This window comes from Folsomia candida, unplaced genomic scaffold, assembly GCF_002217175.1.
Source record: "Folsomia candida strain VU population unplaced genomic scaffold, ASM221717v1 Fcan01_Sc008, whole genome shotgun sequence".
Lineage (NCBI taxonomy): Eukaryota > Metazoa > Arthropoda > Collembola > Entomobryomorpha > Isotomidae > Folsomia > Folsomia candida.
The window spans coordinates 3,763,701-3,775,487 of NW_019091200.1; the positions used below are offsets into that span (position 1 = coordinate 3,763,701).

The 11,787-nt window shown below is 36.2% G+C and overlaps 2 protein-coding genes across 2 annotated transcripts; both read left to right on the forward strand.

Annotated features, from left to right (window-relative positions):
• The first annotated feature begins 103 nt into the window (after positions 1-103).
• Positions 104-4,664, forward strand: LOC110853241 (UDP-glucuronosyltransferase 2B18-like). Its single transcript, XM_022101494.2, has 6 exons — positions 104-539; positions 929-1,339; positions 1,762-2,104; positions 3,058-3,298; positions 3,370-3,589; positions 3,981-4,664. The coding sequence occupies exons 1-6, from the start codon at positions 451-453 to the stop codon at positions 4,279-4,281; spliced, it is 1,605 nt and encodes a 534-aa protein (XP_021957186.2). The 5' UTR covers positions 104-450; the 3' UTR covers positions 4,282-4,664.
• A 1,746-nt stretch (positions 4,665-6,410) lies between these two features.
• On the forward strand, positions 6,411-11,742 carry LOC110852938 (UDP-glucuronosyltransferase 1-7C). Its single transcript, XM_022101117.2, has 7 exons — positions 6,411-6,714; positions 7,088-7,498; positions 7,892-8,234; positions 10,017-10,257; positions 10,319-10,403; positions 10,508-10,642; positions 11,343-11,742. Exons 1-7 carry the CDS (start codon positions 6,626-6,628, stop codon positions 11,641-11,643), a joined length of 1,605 nt encoding a protein of 534 aa, XP_021956809.1. The 5' UTR covers positions 6,411-6,625; the 3' UTR covers positions 11,644-11,742.
• The last annotated feature ends 45 nt before the right edge of the window (positions 11,743-11,787 follow it).

Genomic DNA, 11,787 nt, shown 5'->3' on the forward strand with positions numbered 1-11,787 from the left:
ACGATCTAGTTTTTAACAGAACACTTTTTTCTAATTATCCTCTGACTTTGCATGTCATGTCACCTGTTCCTCTGCTAATCAACTCAAGGTTGAAGGTCAAGTGGCTGGCTATAATTTGGCCCTGTGCATAAAGAATGGTATCCATTTGTCTAGAATTTTGACCTGTGAGAGTTTGTGACCCATGATGTAATTAACATGGAGTAGGATGTCGTGACCTATATGGTCCCCTTCAAATTAATGGAATCCTTCATGCACGGCCCCTTACCTAATATCTCACCGGTTTTTATTAGTCGCCATCGTCCACGCATGAAGTTAGTTAATAGATATTCACTCATCTATATTCTCTGGACGTTGTGGTGCTCTCACCTGTGTGGAAAATAGGTTGAAGTTTTAAAAAAGAAGTTTCAAATCAAAATACCTAAATACGATTTAATTTTCTGCAAAAAAAACATGCACTTTAAATTGTCACTGGTACTCATAATCTTGATCGGAACAAGTCTAAACCTTAGCCATGGAGCAAATATCATGTTTTATTTCGGGTAAGTAAAATTTAACAAAACAATTTATTTAATTCAGCAGTGATGCAATTAACACAGTTAAGAGTCTTGGGAATATTGTAAGGACTAAAATCCTAAGCTGGCAAATGTTCACACATTTTACATAAATATGCAGGAAAAATCAGCTTAGAATCGCCGTAAGTTAATGCATATCAACTTCGTTTTTTTATGTGTAAATGTTTGTAAACTAAACAATTTTAAATTTACAAAACTTACGCAGAACATTGTAAATTTTTTCAGTTTTACAGAAAATTAAAGCATTACAAATATAAACGTTGAACGATATTACGAATGCCTGGCGCCACGATGCAAGTTGTTTCGCAAATTGCTGCTTAATATGCACGCATTAATCATTTCCCCTTAATTTACAGATTGTCTTCATACTCGCACCGAATCATTGCCTGGCCTCTCGTCGAAAGTCTTGCGGCACGAGGTCACAACGTGACCTTTGTGTCGCCCTTTCCCTCCAAGACGCCAAATCCCACCGGAGTGACGGACTACGTCCCTAAATCGATGGTCCCCTGGCTGGTTTTCGACGAAAAGGCACCATTTTTCAAAGACCGTGTGGCAGGAAGGATTGAGTGGAACTGGTTTACGCTCTTGGATCATGGCATAAATCTTTGCACCACGATTTTCAACGACACAGATTTTGTCGACTTTGTGAAAAATACTAAATTCGACATGGTTGTCGTTGACGGGTCAGCGAACGAATGCGCGTACGGTTGGACGTTTCTTCACGGTTCGAAACTCGTGTGGTTTAACACGGCAAATCCGTTCCCTTGGTGGGTGAAATGCAAAATTTGTAGTTTTGCGTAGCATGTAATAGTACCATGCATTTGACAGATTTTCCTGATTTGAGAAATTTAGAGAAATGTGGAAAGATAAATGCATTAATAAAGACCGGAATTTTTGCCTACTCTTACGACGTTTATAGAATTTTGCAATTTGTAAGTGTTGTAAAATATTTTAGATGGGTGAAGAGGTTCCACATGTTATGATTGGCATAATCATGCAATGTTTTTTTAAGTACATTTTTTTGACAATTTTCATATTTCGAAAAATATTTATGACTCATGTGTACAATTCTGTATATATTCATAAAATTTGTAGATAGTACAAATATTCACAAAATACAAAAATTATTCGTAAAATCCTTACCCAATTTTTGCAATATTGCTAAAATATGCGAACATCTCCCTTTCAGGTATATAGACACGATCGGCTTTCCCGACGAGGCCTCCTGGATTCCTGACCAGATTTTCCACCCATCTCCGCCAGGATCACTATCTTTTTGGGGACGCTTCCAGAGTGTCTTCACTCCTCTTTACTTCACCTTTCTCCGTGAAAATTACTACTTTCCTGCCTTGGAGAAAATCTTTCGGGAAAAACTCGCCCCTGATTTCCCATCCGCGTCAGATTTTGAAAAATCCACCAGCCTCGTTTTGGCCAATACTCATTACGGAGAAGACTTTGCGAGACCACTCCCACCCAACGTGGTCTCAGTGGGGGGCATGCACTGCGCCGAGAAGACGAAACCGCTCCCCAAGGTGGGTCAGGTTTTACCTAATTTCACTCATTTATTAAGGGATGAAGCGAAGCGAAATCCCTTTATGGAAATGTCTTGTCCGTCCGTCTGTCTGTATCCACGTCAATCCACGAAAACTTTAGAACGAATTCGAATTTCGACATACAGTTTTCGCCAAAGTGTTTCTAATTTTTGAAGTATGGATGAGTTCGAAGATGGGTATTGTAAGTCATAAGGGCACTGCGTCACGGTGATGAGACCAATGGTTAAACGTGTCGAATTTTTTGTATTGATCGTGTTAAACGTAGTTTACAGCGAGGATTTCAAAAATCAAGATGGTTTTGAAGTATGATGACCGTTTGACCGTGTCGCTTCGCCCCTTTGCTACATTTCGTTTGCAACGGTTTACTTTACGCCATATCCCGTACACTATAAATAATTTGGTGGTGGTGACGGAATTATTAAAAGTTGTCGGATAAAAACGGCTTTCAAGTGGTTTTTGAGTAAATGTGGGAGTGGCATTTTTCTTACATGTTCATTCGACATTTTTGGTCTGGTTTTTAATAAGCAAACAACAATTTTACGAAAAGTGCCGAAAAAAATGACGCTGTCAGTTTGATAACATATTTACGATTGCAAAGTTGCTTCCTAAGTTCTTAGGATCAGCATAAAAATTTAATCTCCACTTATTTATTGCGAGGTTCACATTTTTTATACCTGAAATTAAAGACATTTCCTTAAAAAATCCTTATTACTAGAAAACGACTTTAAGTTTTTCCAAAACTTAATTATTTAACCCAATGCGTAATGATTTAATTCGGTAAAAGCTTCGTACTTATTTTGTTAAACTTAATTACTTGCTTTTTTTACAAAAGGGGAATACTTACCATCGCTGAAATTTTCTTAACAAATAAATTTTTAGGACGTTTTGGAAATGTTTCTGAAAAATTATCGATTTTCTATTTCTTATTTAAGGAAATTTCTGACTTTCTCTCCACCCCTTCCGGCGAGAAGGACGAGGGTTTCATCTACATGAGTTTTGGATCATGTGTAGAGATTGCAAACTTTCCTCCCTACATTCAAAACGAGATTGTCAATACTTTCAGAAAATTGAAGAATATTAAAATTCTGTGGAAAATGGATATCGCCGAACCCCTCAAGGGCCTCCCTGCCCACATCTACACCGCAAAGTGGATGCCCCAACAGGACATTTTAGGTAATTTTAATAAATTATGTGTTTAAATCGTGAATTTTTAATTTGATTTCTGCACATATATATGCATTTAGCCCACCCTAAAATCAGAGCATTTATCACACACGCTGGTCTGCTCGGAATTCAGGAAGCAATCTGCAACGGCGTACCACTCATCTCGTTCCCCATATTCGCCGAGCAGGACTACAACGCCAACAAATTAGAATGGCGCAAGGTCGGCGTGAAATTAGAAATCACCACAATCACGGAGGACAAATTTACAACGGCAATTAGACGCGTTTTAGACGACAAAGAGTAAGAATTCGGGTTTTACTTTAACGTGAAAGTTCCAAAGTCTGACGACTGGCATGGATTAAGAAATAATCATTTTCCGACTAAACCACACTCTGAATAATGGACTAAAATCATTACAAATTAATCGTCAAACTTTGACGGTCAAAGTGCGACCTCAAATTTCCGAGGCAATTCACGCAGTCCTTGGTAACTTTAAAAAATCCATAATTTTATAAAGAATTTTTCAAACATGTACAAAATGAAACTTTGATATGGGTTAATTTTTTGTTTAATTCATAAACTAATTTTCCTCAGAAATATTTGTAAAAGTTTGTAAGTTTACGGATTTTACAAAGTTACCAAAGACTTCAATTGCCTCTAAATAAATTTCCATTTTAAAATTGTCTTGCAGATTTTCCACCAATATGAAACGACTATCGACAATTTTTCGCGACCGTCCAGCCCGTCCAGTCGACACTGCGGTTTGGTGGACAGAGTACGCTTTACGCCACGATGATGCCATGCACCTGCGCCCCCAATCGGTCCACCTTCCATGGTGGAAAAAACGCCAGCTCGACGTTTGGGGCACCATCTTTCTAGCTATTCTTTTAATGTACAAATTAATCTGCCTCCTACTTAAAGCAATTTTTAAACTTTTTTCCAAATTCAGTAGTGGAAAGGATAAGAAGAAATCCAAGCTAAAATCATCCTGATTTATATGCAATGGAAGTTATAAATTATCAAATTTTATTGAATTTTGGATGACGATGATGTTTAAAAATTATTAATAAGAAAAGGGTCCGTATATGATTTTGAGTAAATGCAAAATAATTTACTTCAAATTTCACGTGACAAAATTAATTCACTTGCAAATGTGCAAGTGAATTTATTTTTCGCATGAGAAATTATTGTTTCATACTTTTCTACCAGTCACGAACCAATTAAAGCCATTAATTTAAAGGATTAATAATAAAAAATGTACGAGTTAACATTTGCGATTAACCTAAAAGGTTAAATTTTTCCCATTTGAATGATTTTCACGTCGTTTCAACAGATCGTTAACAATTGACAGTCTAAACAGTAATTAAGATCCACCACTGTGACCGTCAACGGTGTAAGTTACATATTTTCTTAAATAAGTAAAAAATAGGAAAAAACAACTTCTCGAAACCTGAACAATTTAATTTGCAACGATAATAATATCTTTATTGTTATGTATTTATTTACATACAAAAAATGCCCATGATAATCTTATCATTTAAATACGGTACAACTCTATATATAACTACTTACCATTTACATACGTACATACATAATTATCTAATTTGCATATTACTAAATTGTCAGATAACTTCGACATCATAGGCTTTTCGTTTTGCCCTCAGGCGAAAGTTGATGCGGAAGGTGAGGGTGTCGCCACGGGCCAAAATTTTGGCCACTACGGGAAGTAAGACAGACGCGCGGACACAGAGATGAAGTCATTCGGCGAAATGGCTACCAAAAAAATAGACGAAATCGACGACTTGAATTTTTGTATTGCATATCTAGAGGGTGTTGATTTCATTCGACAATATTCATTTTTTGGCCCACCCTTGAGACAAAACCAAATGTTATTAATGATCCCGTCAACATTTTTAAGTGGAATTTTTTATCATAAGTGGAACCAAGATAAGTGTTAATCATGCATAAGCATAAGCATCATAACATGAAGATATAGGTCTTAGAAACGGGGAAAATCGTAGGTGAAAAAAATTTCACCAAAATTCGGATCGGCCTGAAAAACGTCATGGTATGAACACAAATTTTTTTCAAGGATGAAAAACGACCTCAACAATCCACTTGCCAGGAAAACAAAGGCTATGCACAAATTTCATGCGAATAGTTCTTGCCCAAATGGTGCCAGGGATTGGAACAACGTATGTAAAACCGATTAAACGAAAATCAAATATGAATAGTCCATCGTAAAGAAAACGTCATCGTTGAATCTACATAATGTGGTCACGGTCAGAACTTACAGACTAACAAAAAAAATCATGTATCCACCAAAATATTCATGATCGTGTTGCACTTACGGAAATGCTTTGAAAAGTGAGAATTTTGCAGCGTAAAGAATTTCGTCGTCACACCCTTTGCATTGATTAATCTCAAATTGAGTTATGTCCAAAATTTGACAAAATAGAATTCTATTCTGTATCTTAAGATACAGAACCGCAAAAAAAATCGGATCAGTCATTAAAGAGGGTCCTGAAATTTGGGATGGAAGTTATTGAAGTGTGTGTTTTACTTGTGTGCGACTAAATAATATCAAGCTGCACAGAGCCTACAACAAAGATTAATTGAGCACTTGATATTTGCAAATGTGCAAAATACTCATGTGCCTTTCGAAGTTTTCTGGGCTAATATTCGTCTGAATTGCAGTAATGATTGATCAGTAAACGACGACAAAAGCTATTCATTGGGTTCGTTGAGTTGATACCTATAAATTTAATTGAGATTCTACGTGCTATTTTGTTTCGTTATCTTATCCGTAAAGTCGAGACAGGTTGTCTACGTTCAATCAAATCCAAATATTATTAAATTGGATGTATGCATTTATACATGCATACAGACTCATTTATACGATCTGGTTTTTAACAAAACACTTTTTTCTCATTATCCTATGTGACTTTGCATGTCATGTCACATGTTCCTCTGCAATCAACTCAAGGTTGAAGGTCTACTGGCTATAATTCGGCGCTGTGCATAAAGAATGGTATCCATTTGTCTGGAATTTGACCCTTGAGAGTTACGTGACCCATGCTGTAATTAACATGGAGTTATGTGTAGGATGTCTTGACTTTTGGTCTCCTTCGAACTAATGAAATGCTTTATGCACAGCCCCTTACGTAATATTCTCACCGGTTTTTATTAGTCGCCATCGTCCACGCATGAAGTTAATGAATATTCACTCATATTTCGTCTGGACGTTGTGGTGCTCTCACCTGTGTGGAAAATACGTTGAAGTTTTAAAAAAAGAAGTTTAAAATAGCTTAAGAATTAATTTCCTGCAAAAAAAACATGCACTTTAAATTGCCACTGGTACTCATCATCTTGATCGGAACAACTCTGAACGTTAGCCATGGAGTAAATATCATGTTTTTTTTCGGGTAAGTAAAATTTAATAAAGCAATTTATTTAATGCAGCGGTGATGCAATTCACACAGTTAAGAGTCTTGGGAATATCGTAAACAATAAAATCCTATATAAGCTGGCAAATGTTCACATATTTTATTTTACATAAATATGCAGGGAAAATATGCAGGAAAAGTTAATGCATATCAACATCGTCTTTTTATATGTGAAAGTTTGTAAACTTAATAATTGCCAGTTTACAAAACTTACGGATTTTATAATGCTACCCAAGACAGTGTAAATTGCTTCGGTTTTACACAAAATTAAAGCATCAGAATTGTTGAACAATATTACGAATGCAAGTTGTTTCTCAAATTGTGGCTTAAAATCATTTCCCTTAATTTACAGATTATCCTCATATTCGCACCGAATCATTGCCTGGCCTCTCGTCGAAAGTCTTGCGGCACGAGGTCACAACGTGACCTTTGTGTCGCCATTTCCCTCCAAATCGCCCAATCCCGCAGGGGTGACGGACTACGTCCCTAAATCGATGGTCCCCTGGCTGGTTTTCGACGAAAAGGCACCATTTTTCAAAGACCGTGTGGCAGGAAGAATTGAGTGGAACTGGTTTACGCTCTTGGATCATGGCATAAATCTTTGCACCACGATTTTCAACGACACAAATTTTGTCGACTTTGTCAAAAATACTAAATTCGACATGGTTGTCGTTGACGCATTAGCGAACGAATGCGCGTATGGTTGGACGTATCTTCACGGTTCGAAACTCGTGTTGTTCAACACGGCAAATCCGTTCCCTTGGTGGGTAAAATGCAAAATTTTTATATTTGCGTATAATAGTCCTATGCATTGGCCAGGTTTTTGCTTACTTGAGAAATTTAGAGAAATTTGGATAGATATTTAAGTGTAAAGACGGAAATTTTTGCCTACTCTTACGACGTTTACAGAATTTTGCAATTTGTAAGCGTCGTAAAATATTATAGATGGTGAGAAAGATCCATATGTGATTGGCAAAATCATGTAATATCAGTAGATTTTGTGACAATTTTCATATTTCGAACAATATTTGTGCCCCATTTGTACAATGCTATATATATTCATAAAAGTATATAGTACAAATATTCATAAAATCCAAAATTTTTTGCAAAATTTTTATCCAATTATTGGTAACATATGCGAACATCTCCCTTTCAGGTATGTAGACACGATCGGCTTTCCCGACGAAGCCTCCTGGATTCCTGACCAGACTTTTCACCCATCTCCACCAGCATCGCTATCTTTCTTGGGTCGTATTCAGGGGGTCTTCACTCCTATGTACTATACCTTTCTCCGTGAAAACTTCTATTTTCCTGCCCTGGAGAAAATCTTTCGGGAAAAACTCGCCCCTGATTTTCCATCCGCGTCAGATTTTGAAAAATCCACCAGCCTCGTTTTAGCCAATACTCATTACGGCGAAGACTTTGCGAGACCACTCCCACCCAACGTGGTCTCAGTTGGGGGCATGCACTGCGCCGAGAAGACGAAACCGCTCCCCAAGGTTGGTCAGTTTTTAGTTAACTTAATTCATATAATAATGGGTGAAGCGAAGCGAAATCCCTTAATGGAAATGCCCTATCCCTCCGTCCGTCCGTCCATCTACGATAACTTTAGAACGGATTTGAATTTTGACATGTAGTTTTTGCTAAAGTGTTTCTAATTTTTGAAGTACGGATGAGTTTGAAGATGGGCATTGTAAGTCATAAGGTCATGGCGCTACAGTGATGAGACCAACGGTCAAAAGTGTCGTATTTTTTTATTGATCATAGTTTAGAGCTAACAATGCGATGGTGTGAAGTGTAACTCTCCGATTTGGTTAAAATTTTGAAAGTATGTGGTCCATATGTCAATACAACCAACGTTTCTTTACGCAATTTGTGCGATGGTCAGAATTTGGCAAAATATTTGAGGTCAAAGTTTTGAAAATGGACGATTTTAACCTGCCGGAGGAAGCAAACTCAACTTGCGTTCTTTTCCCGTGCAAAAATTGCACATTTTTCAACTTCGTCCTCAAATATTTTGGCAAATTCTGACCATCGCACAAACTGCCTGAAGAAACGTTGGTTGTATTGACATGGACCACGTAATTTCAAAATTTCAACCAAATCGTAGGGTTACACTTCACACCATCGCATTATAAGATTTCAAAAATCGAGATGGTTTTGACGTTCAATGACCGCGTGACCGTGTCGCTTCACCCTTTTGCTTCATTTCGTTTGCATTTGCGCCATATCCCGTACACTATAAATAATTTGGTGGTGGTGACGGAATTAGTTGTCGGATCAAAAACGATTTTCAACTGGTTTTTGAGTAAATGTGCGAGTCACATTTTTTATACACACATCTTCATTCGACATCTTTTGTCTGGTCTTTGATAAGCAAACAACAATTGTATGAAAAGTGCCGAAAAATGACGCTGTCAGTTTGATAACATCTGCAACTTGGCACACAATTATTTATTCTGCACTTATTTATCGCGAAGTTCACATTTTTTATCCATGAAATTAAAGACATTACCTACTCTTAAAAAAAATCATATTACTAGAAAACGACTTTATTCTTCCAAAACTTATATATTAAACCCAACGCGTAATGATTTAATTTGATGAAAGCTTCGTACTTATTTTGTCAAACTTCATTACTTGTTTTTTTACACTTACCATCAATGAGATTTTCGAAATGGTTTTGGAAATGTTTCTCAAAAATTATCGATTTTTCTACTTCTTATTTAAGGAAATTTCCGACTTTCTCTCAATGACGAAAATGGGAAAATGACGAAATGGAAAAAAGGAAAATGACGAAGTTTGATAACATTTTTGTGGTCGAATCTTGGCACAAAATTTCAATCTGTATGTATTCATCGGCAGGTTGAAATTTGTTAAAATAGACTTAAAAAATTGAAAAAATACACAAATTTTTAAAAATTTTAAATTTTAAAATTGCAACAATAAAAAAATGAAAAAAATAAATCAAAAACCAAATAAATAAAAAATTAAAAGTCAAATAAAATCTTCAAAGCTTGAGGAAATCAAAAAACCTTAAAAATCAAATTATTGGCAATCGACTTTCACGAAAACCGAACGGAGTAAATTACTAAACAAAATTTTGGAAAACTATTTTTTCGAAACAAGAAACCTAATCATTTGAGTTGGTGAAAGCTTCGTAAATATTTTGCTAATACTTGATTTTTAAGCAGGCTTATGATGTGATTTTTCTGCAAATAAATTTTCACAACTTGTGGGACCTTAATTTCTAAAAAAAAATTGGTTTACCTATTCTCAAGGAAATTTCTGATTTTCTCTCCACCCCTTCCGGCGAGAAGGATGAAGGCTTCATCTATATGAGTTTTGGATCATGTGTAGAGATTGCAAATTTTCCTCCTCACATTCAAAACGAGATCGTTAATACTTTAAGAAAATTGAGGAATATTAAAATTCTATGGAAAATTGATATCGCCGAACCCCTCAAGGACCTCCCTGCCCACATCTACACCGCAAAGTGGATGCCCCAACAGGACATTTTAGGTAATTTTGATAAATTATGTGTAATTGGTTAATTTTTTATTTGACATTTGCGCATATTTAGCCCACCCTAAAATCAGAGCATTTATCACACACGGTGGTTTGCTCGGAATTCAGGAAGCAATCTGCAACGGCGTGCCACTCATTGCGTTCGTATTTTTTATTTTATTTTGCTTTTTTTATTATTTATTCTCAAAGAAAATTTCAAAGTTTTTACAATTATTTTTTTGTTTATATTTTTATAAATACACAGGTTCCCCGTGTTTGCCGAGCAAGACTACAACGCCAACAAATTGGAATGGCGTAAAGTCGGCGTCCAATTGGAAATTACCACCATCACGGAGGACAAATTCACAACCGCAATTCGACGCGTTTTAGACGACAAAGAGTGAGAATTCGGGTTTTTGCTTGAAAGTGAAAGTTTCAAAGCTTCAAGCTTTATACTTTATACTTAATGCAGTAAAAGAGTTACAAATTGATAGTCTAAGAATGCGATGGTGTGAAGTGTAACCCTCCGAATTGGTTGAAACTATGAAATTATGTGGTCCATATCAATAAAACCAAAGTTTCTTCAGGCAGTTTGTGCGATGATCAAAATTTGGGAAAATATTTTAGGACAAACCTGAAAATTTTTACCAAGCGAAGGAAGCAAATTCAACTTCCATTCTCTACCCGTGCTAAAAATCGCATATTTTTCAAAATTCTGACCATCGCACAAACTACTGGAAACTGCCGGAAGAAACGTTGGTTATATTGACATGGACCACATAATTTTACAATTTCAACCAAATCGGGGAGTTACAGTTCACACTAAATCGCATTGTCAGTGTGACTCCAAATTTTCGAGGAAATTCAAAGAGTCCAATTTTGTAAAGTCCGTAATTTTGTAAAATAATTTTACAAACTTCTACAAATGACAAAATAAAAAGACGCCCTTGATTTGAGCAAACTTACTAAAATTAGTAGGCTAATTTTTCTCAGAAATATTTACAACAGTTTTGAAGTTTACGGATTTTGCGGATTTTACAAAGTTACCAAAAACAGTGTGCATTGCCTCATAATAAACTTCCATTTGTAATTTTTTCCAGATTTTCCACCAATATGAAACGACTATCGACAATTTTTCGCGACCGACCTGCCCGTCCCGTGGACACAGCAGTTTGGTGGACAGAATACGCTTTACGTCACGACAACGCCACGCACCTGCGCCCCCAGTCAGTCCACCTTCCGTGGTGGAAGAAACGCCAACTCGACATTTGGGGCAGCATCTTTCTCGCTATTCTTTTTACGTACAAGTTAATCTGCTTCCTACTTAAAGCAATTTTTAAACTTTTTTGTGGATCCAGTAGTGGAAAGGATAAGAAGAAATCTAAGCTAAAATCGTCCTGATTTATATATAATGAAAATTTCGAATTAGCAAGTTTAGAATAAAAATTTTAATGAATTTTAATGACGAAAACTGTTAATAAAAAAAGTGTCCGTACTTGATTTTGAGTAAGTGAATGATAATTTTACTTCACATTTGCAATTAAT

Bases quoted from the DNA above. Each gene is read 5' to 3' on its own strand.
- LOC110853241 (XM_022101494.2), top strand. From the start codon at position 451: ATGCACTTTAAATTGTCACTGGTACTCATAATCTTGATCGGAACAAGT. The intron at 540-928 runs GTAAGTAAAATT...CTTAATTTACAG, and splicing joins AATATCATGTTTTATTTCGG to ATTGTCTTCATACTCGCACC. The intron at 3,299-3,369 runs GTAATTTTAATA...ATATGCATTTAG, and splicing joins GCCCCAACAGGACATTTTAG to CCCACCCTAAAATCAGAGCA.
- LOC110852938 (XM_022101117.2), top strand. From the start codon at position 6,626: ATGCACTTTAAATTGCCACTGGTACTCATCATCTTGATCGGAACAACT. The intron at 7,499-7,891 runs GTGGGTAAAATG...TCTCCCTTTCAG, and splicing joins ACGGCAAATCCGTTCCCTTG to GTATGTAGACACGATCGGCT. The intron at 8,235-10,016 runs GTTGGTCAGTTT...CCTATTCTCAAG, and splicing joins AGACGAAACCGCTCCCCAAG to GAAATTTCTGATTTTCTCTC.